The 7697-nt window shown below is 39.2% G+C and overlaps 2 protein-coding genes across 2 annotated transcripts; one reads left to right on the top strand and one right to left on the bottom strand.

Moving 5' to 3' along the window:
* Window positions 1-1278: 1278 nt before the first annotated feature.
* On the bottom strand, window positions 1279-2758 carry LOC138714718 (60S ribosome subunit biogenesis protein NIP7 homolog). The gene is made up of 4 exons (XM_069846794.1): window positions 2600-2758; window positions 2283-2508; window positions 1572-1712; window positions 1279-1480 (listed from the first exon to the last, which is right to left on the bottom strand). The coding sequence occupies exons 1-4, from the start codon at window positions 2653-2655 to the stop codon at window positions 1361-1363; spliced, it is 543 nt and encodes a 180-aa protein (XP_069702895.1). The 5' UTR covers window positions 2656-2758; the 3' UTR covers window positions 1279-1360.
* Window positions 2759-2860: 102 nt separating this feature from the next.
* On the top strand, window positions 2861-6296 carry LOC138714713 (DNA-binding protein SMUBP-2-like). The gene has a single exon (XM_069846786.1). It carries the CDS (start codon window positions 2992-2994, stop codon window positions 5920-5922), a length of 2931 nt encoding a protein of 976 aa, XP_069702887.1. The 5' UTR covers window positions 2861-2991; the 3' UTR covers window positions 5923-6296.
* Window positions 6297-7697: the final 1401 nt, after the last annotated feature.

Genomic DNA, 7697 nt, shown 5'->3' with positions numbered 1-7697 from the left:
ATACACAGACATATTGATACTACCCTAGTTACAAAATTAGATCACTGTTAATCTCCTGGTCTTTTAATCACTCCACAGGAAATAACATATGCAGGAGAGCGCATGGTTTTTAAACTGATGTTATAACGGTATTATCTATCTACTTTGCTCCAATAGATGACGCAATAGTAAGCACATTCCTTTCACGGTTGATCTCCTGGTTGGAGAACAGTATTGAGAAAAGTGCATGATCTTCGAATCATTTATTTTTGAACAGCCTTGTTATGTTAAAAAAAAAGTTCCAACCATTCCATCTAGCCAATCACATCTCAGTACCACAGTCTGTACTTCTCAAACCATCCATACTTCATATATGGATACAGCTTTAATACTGTTTAAGATTTAGTTTCAAAAACAACACTTTCTAGTGTTAAATTGAAATCAGGATGGTAAATTACTTTAGTTGACTACTTTCGATTGCACTGTTAGTCATCTTCAGAACAAGTTGAGGTCCTTGTCTGTTTCCAGTTTTTTCTGCAGTTGCTTTCATGGTGGGAGTGGAAGTGTTTGTGTTCGGTATTGTGGAGTCAAATAGGGTGTGCGTTCTGAAATTTAATTGTTGCTTTATGATCCTGATTATAAATAGCCCTCCAAACCATATTTTTGGGTGCTCCACTGCCTCTCCTTACTACATGGGCATGTTGGTGCGGGAGTTGGGTATAAACTTATCTGTGCCACGTGGATTCTTTCAGTAATATCTCTGCATTGAGAGGAGCTACAGACCTGTGCGACCATTCGTTTAATTTGTAATCGCGAGTTTTGTAATATTGAAGTGATAACATACACTTTGAGTGAGCCATAGTGAAAACTTTGTGAGGTGGGACTAATTCTGGAATGTTGATTCATAAGAAGAGAAAATATTTTATATGCCTTTCATTAATTACTTCTCTTATCATAGATCCACACTCTCCATTTGTAAACCGAAATACAAATAAAATATTAAAACCTCCACAGCTGTAGTTTCAATGAGTGGGATATTCCTAGATTAAATTTTAGTTCTATTATGAATTTGTGTCTGTGATCCCTGAACAATACATGTAGTTAAAAAGGATTAGTAAATAAAGGAAAACTTATCTTGTGTATTACTCATCCAAGCTTGGAATAGGATGGACTGGTAGTGCTACTGTAGCGAGCAAGAGGGCTGACAGCCAGAATGCAAGTGTACGAGGATTGTAGTTGCCAAACTCACTGATCCTATTCCGAGCTTGGTTGCATAATAATCACAAAATGCGTTTAAAGTACATTTATATAAAAATGAATTTATTCAAAGAAAATCATGCTTACAATATATACAGATTGAAATTAAATACTCAAAATGTAATTATAACAGAGAACTCTCTGATCGAATATATTCTCCTATGTCAGCATGATGAAAACAGACAACAGACATAGGATCTGAGTGTTTGCATTCTGATGTTGATTTGGCTGCAGTTCCAAAACCCTAATGGAAAGAACACATTGTATAAACATCTAAGTAACACGACAAACATTTCTGATCAGTGAGTGACGGGAAGTAAGAAATAATCACTTACCAGAGGCAAGTCGCTCATGGACAGAACTACAACACCTTGGTACTTTGGAGTGTTCTCCGTGATCCGTCCTAAACCAGACTTCATAATATGATGGCCGTATAAAAACTGCTGTTCTGCAGATGGCTTCACCCAAATTTTATACTGCGAACAAAATTAAAATGATTCACGCACCTCTTTTGATCTCATTATGTATCAGTATGTAATTATTTAATTCTGATCCAGTTTTATATTCAACTGTGTAAGCAAGTTTTAATCCTGGTTGAGTGTAAGAGAAGGCCTTACGGCCTTAACTCTGCCAGGTTAAATAAAGCCATTATTATTATTATTATTATTAATTTTAATTTATAGATTAATACTTTAATCTCATTCTTAGTAATCACGCAATATGCAGGTACCTCATTTTTTAAATCTTAAGATAGGTCTAGATATATATTTTTTTAAACAAATCGAAATACAGAGGTGCTGAAATTGAGGATCTGCAACGATCCTTGTTACTAGGCCTTATAATAAAAATATGGTGAATGAAAGAAATCAGAAATGCCAAAATTGCAGGATGATAATGCTGTATTTCAAATTATCAAGTCTGAAAATTATGGAGAGATATCTTAAGTTTTCGAAGAGACATAACCTCAACTAGAATACAAACAAAGTGTAGGCCTAGTTTCTTAAAAACTGTTTCCGAAAAGAATAATAAAGTATACATATAGTTACCTGCGCATAGGGAGCCAAGTAATCGAGAGCTGTAATATGAAGCATGAATTTCCCAGACTTTGTAAACTTCCCGAAACACGTTCCTACACTTACTAAGTGGTCTGGTGGAACATTACTTGAAAGATGAAGTATTTTCTCTGAAACATAGTATACGCGATCCTTCTTTTCTCTAAAACAATATGTGCCGTCTGGTCGGTCAATCAACAGCTTGACATTAGATCCTATACTGAAATCATAAACAGAATGCATGTGCTTAACCTCAATGTGAAAGAAAAAAATGGACAATTTACTTATAAGTGTTAAAAAAATATTCATACAATTTTGAGAGTTTCTCAAACACTAATTTAGTTCTCTCGTCAGATAAACGCTTCATTTTTAACCGTGATTGTACTGTTTAAACACAAAACACGTGCTTTAAAATTGATCACTACATTGACAAAACAAACGGGATAGCCATTATTGAAAATATTTCATTCCCTAGCCCTACGTGATTTCCCTGCATTTCCCTCCTCAATGCAACAGCCGCACATCGCATGACCGACATATCTCTTGAGCAGTTGGTCAACCTGATAATCAGCTGTTACTAGTGATAGCAATGTGGTGTTATGAAATGTGGTGTCGGCAGATTCTTAATCAATGTTCTTTAACTTACAAAATGTAACATTGATGTATATATCTTTGTTTAAAAAAGTTTTGCCGCTGTTTAATAATGGCCACTTTGTGTGAAGAGATCATTTCAAACTTCGTGACCAAACACCTGGCACTTCTCGAAGAAGAACGTAAGGAAGAATGTGAACAGTCTACAAAGTTGATAAATGCTTCGCAAGGAGGTGTTTGTTTAAAAAATGTAATACTGGTCTCATATAGTTCGTGTTTAGGTGGTTATGTTATAGCAGAGTTTCGAAGTTCCAAAAACAATGTGCTGCAAACACACAGTCTTTCTTATGGAGATGTTGTTGGCGTAATAGAAGGTTCCAACCTTCAGAACTTGCCGATTGCAACTGGTGTTGTAAAATTTAGCAAAGATGACTGTATTGGAGTATCATTTGAAGACGTAAACAGTTTTAGTGAAGAGGAAAGTGCAATTTACACTTTAGTGAAACTGGCCAATGATATTACTTACTCCCGATTAAAATCTAGTTTAAAAAGTTTGGCACGGACAAATAAACCCGGTAAAGTGTTAGCAGATTTATTGTTTGGTAAGAACATTTCATTGGAACGCGTTAAGATTTCTCCTTTGCTATTAGATTCTGATGGGGAGCTAAAATACATTAATCAAAATCTTCATAAAGATCAGAAAGAAGCAGTTAAATTTGCACTTGAAATGAAAAATTTAGCCATTATTCACGGACCACCAGGCACTGGAAAAACAACAACACTAGTGGAGATAATATTGCAGTTAGTTCTGGCAAAGAATAAGCTTCTGGTGTGTGCACCTTCTAACATAGCAGTGGACAATATAGTTGAAAAGTTGGCTAGTCATTCTGTCAAAATGGTACGGTTGGGTCATCCGGCACGAGTAATGGATTCAACAGCAAAATACTCCCTAGATGCAATTGTGGATACGAGCAGTAGCACTCAGATAGTGAAAGACGTGCGGAAGGATTTGAACAATGTTTTGAGAAAACTAAAAACAAGACATCGTAAAGAGACGAATGCCGAACTTCACAGCGAATTGAAGACCTTGCGTAAGGAGCTGCAGCAGAGGGAATCTCGTGCTCTGGATGAAGTACTACGAGGGGCTGATGTCGTACTTTCAACTCTAGTGACGGCTAGTGACGTCGGTCCTCTGAAACATCTACCAGACGATCATTTCAGCTGCGTTCTCATCGATGAGTGTTCCCAGGCATTGGAGGCAGCTTGCTGGATTGCTCTTCCCATGGCTCCGAAAGCTATACTTGCAGGAGACCACCTTCAGTTGCCGCCTACGATCGTCAGTCAGAAAGCCGAAAAAGGTGGTTTAGGGCTGAGTCTTATGGAACGAGCAATCGAGAAATTCGGAAAAGAAGGTTACAGACTGCTGACAAGACAGTTCCGTATGCATGCTGACATCATGACTTGGCCGTCTCAGGAGATGTATGAGGGACAGTTGGAGGCAGACAGCTCTGTTGCAGGACACTTACTGAAAGACCTACCTCACGTAGAGACCGTAGACGAAACCGAAATGACTTTGTTACTAGTGGATACTGCGGGCTGTGACATGGAGGAGGAGGTTTTTGAATCTTCACGTTGCAACCATGGGGAGGCTGGCATCATCGCCGTTCTTGCAAAGCGATTGGTTGCAGCTAACGTCCCACAAACTTCCATAGCAGTGATCACTCCGTACAATCACCAGGTGGAGCTGATAAGGGCGCATCTCGCCCATTTGAAAGGCATAGAGGTGCGCTCGGTTGATGGCTTCCAAGGCCGTGAAAAGGAAGTCGTTCTGTTGTCCATGGTCCGATCCAACCCTGAGCGAGAGCTGGGATTCATCAGCGACCGACGCAGATTGAACGTGGCAGTGAGTCGTGCACGAAGATTCCTGTGTCTCGTGGCCGACTCGACGACAGTATCATGTGACAACACGCTAGCGAGCCTTCTCGACTACATGACACAACACGGAATCGTCCATTCTGCTGAGCAATATGTGACAGATGTGGAGATGCCGAAAGAAGTTGCTCAGAACCAAAAGTTCCAACAAAGCAGTAAAGTCCAGAACGAAAAGAAACCAGAGAAGCAGAAGAAGAAAAAGAAGAATACTCAACCCCAGCAAGACAGTCAGAAGCAAAATGAACAGCAGAGAAAAATTGATGATGGCAAACAAGAGAAAGAGAGCTATTATCAGTCTCTTCTTAAAGAATTTGTCAGTAATGACATACAACGGGAATTGGAGTTTCCTAAGACTATATCAGCGTTTGACAGAAGATTAATTCACCAAGCAGCCTCTGAATTGAATCTTATTCACACTAGCGTTGGCGAGGGAAGTGATAGATATATTGTGGTTCGTAAGTCATCAGAACGTAAAGTCTCTCTTGAATATGTGGACACTAGTGAAAAAACTAAAAACACTTCAGGTGGACGAGCTAAGTTATCAGATAAGCAACCTTATTCTGACGAGGCAAATACTCAAAACAAGACTGATAGTACCAACAATTCATCTGTGAAAACTCAGGCGACAGACATCTCTTCTGCAGAACGAGTGAATCCGGAAGTAAACTCAAAGACAAAGACTGTTGAGAAAACAATTGAAAAACAAACTGATTTGAAAGCGTGTGAGCAAACTGGTATTAATAAAACTGAAAATAAGAGAAAAGAAAAAGTCAACAAGAAAATTAGGAAAAAACAAGAACCAGAAGATTTTGATTCACTGATTGCAGAGTTTCAAGAAATGGATAAGCGATGTCCATGGAATGCTTGCAAAGTCCCAACAGAATTAGTTGGACTCTCTTGTGTTCACTGTAAGAAGAGATTCTGTATAACGCATGGTCTGCCCGAACTGCATGGCTGTGGGGAAGCTGCGCGAAGGGCAGCTAGACAGGACTTCCGACATCCTCCTCCACCGAAGCCCAATGCATTCAAGAGGAATGCCATCAGCAAGAAGCTGGAGAAGAAGCTGGCACAGATGGCCGAGGAGAGAAAACCTCAGAAGAAGGAGACATGAACTGTTGTTATTGTTGTTGTATGTACTGTTATGATAACTGTTTCAGATTCCATCCAGTAGCTGATATGTCTGAGAGACACCCAAGTTTGCTTGTTGCAGTTCCAGGAAAGCTGCTTCAACGCGAATTTGATTTGCGTATGGAAACTTCATGTAGAGCCTATGTTTGTTCATTTTCAGGTTCTTAATAATTGTGTGGCAAAACTGTATTAGCATATTTTCTTTTTCTATGTAACCTACTTCAGTAATTCATTTTCATTCCTATTAAAGCTGGCTTAGTGTCTCTTAAGAATGTTTGCAGCTGTTAAACAAGAGTGAAACAGGGTATAAGTCTGTATGTATTGAGGAAAATTGTAAATAAATTATCTGAATGTGAATTTTGTGTTTATATGTTGCAGTAGATTGAAACTTCGTTTTCTTAATTATGTTACCTATGTACACAACGCAGAGCTGCACGCATTGTATCCTTCACCTGACATAATTAGGAACATTAAATCCAGACGTTTGAGATGGGCAGGGTATGTAGCACGTATGGGCGAATCCAGAAATGCATATAGAGTATTAGTTGGGAGGCCAGAGGGGAAAAGACCTTTGGGGAGGCCGAGACGTAGATGGGAAGATAATATTAAAATGGATTTGAAGTAGGTGGGATATGATGGTAGGGACTGGATTAATCTTGCTCAGGATAGGGACCAATGGCGGGCTTATGTGAGGGCGGCAATGAACCTTCAGGTTCCTTAAAAGCCAGTAAGTAAGTAAGTATGTATGTATCCAATGCCTACCCACTTCACTTTACGTGATTCGGGTTATTATGTTACCTATATATTTTATGAAAACGTATTTTCGAAGTTAATATCGGTTTGAGCGCATATAACTTATTTATGGTTAAGAAATGGCTGTCAAGCAATAAAAAGTTTATATTCGAGTGTAGGCTTTCACAGCCTGAGTCAGTATGAGAAAAGTTTTCCGGGCTATCAGGCCATGGTCCGTTGGTTGTGTGACCAAACGTTTCCTTCACTGCTGCGGTGAACATCTTCATTGGAGACAACAGCAAGCCACGCCCCCCCCCCCTCACGCTATAAATACGACGACGCAGACTGTCCGACATGCGCAGCAGAACCAGCCGCACCAGTACTCCACACCACTGAAGATGTTCACCATAGTGAACGAAACGTTTGGTCACACAACCAACGGACCACGGCCTGATTGCCCGGAAAACTTTTCTCCTAATAAAAAGTTTGTTCATTTTGTGATTTTACCTGTTTTATGATAGAATGTGTCTCTCTTCTCTCTCTGGTGACCAGAGATTCATATGCTTCTGAGATTATGAAGTTCCTGTGGCAATGGGCTTTTGTAATATGTGGTAGTATATGGATTTCCAGCTAGTTGGTGTTTGTGTAGGTCAAGGGTGACCAAAACTGCATATTGTGTGTTTTAGTAGCAGGAACATTGTGCTTCTCCTTCAGCTCAGTAAGTTTCTTGAAATAATTCATCATTAAATGCCATGCAAATAATCTACAATTCTATGGTAATAATAATACCTTTCAGTTCTGCATATTCAGCATGACATTAAAATAGTGCCATTGTATGTTACAAGTAAGCAGTTTGGTCGCCAGCAAAGAGAAGAAAAACACTTGTGATTACCAGCAATTACGGGGATGTAATCGTGAAGCATGATGTAACCAAGAGTCCTACTTGGGACACCTTTTGTGTAGGTGATAGATTTGATTATATTCGAAGAAGTTATAATAGATCATTGAGTCTTCTGGTTAATGATC

Source organism: Periplaneta americana, chromosome 15 (assembly GCF_040183065.1).
Source record: "Periplaneta americana isolate PAMFEO1 chromosome 15, P.americana_PAMFEO1_priV1, whole genome shotgun sequence".
Taxonomy (NCBI): Eukaryota; Metazoa; Arthropoda; class Insecta; order Blattodea; family Blattidae; genus Periplaneta; species Periplaneta americana.
This window is presented reverse-complemented; position numbering and strand designations above follow the sequence as displayed.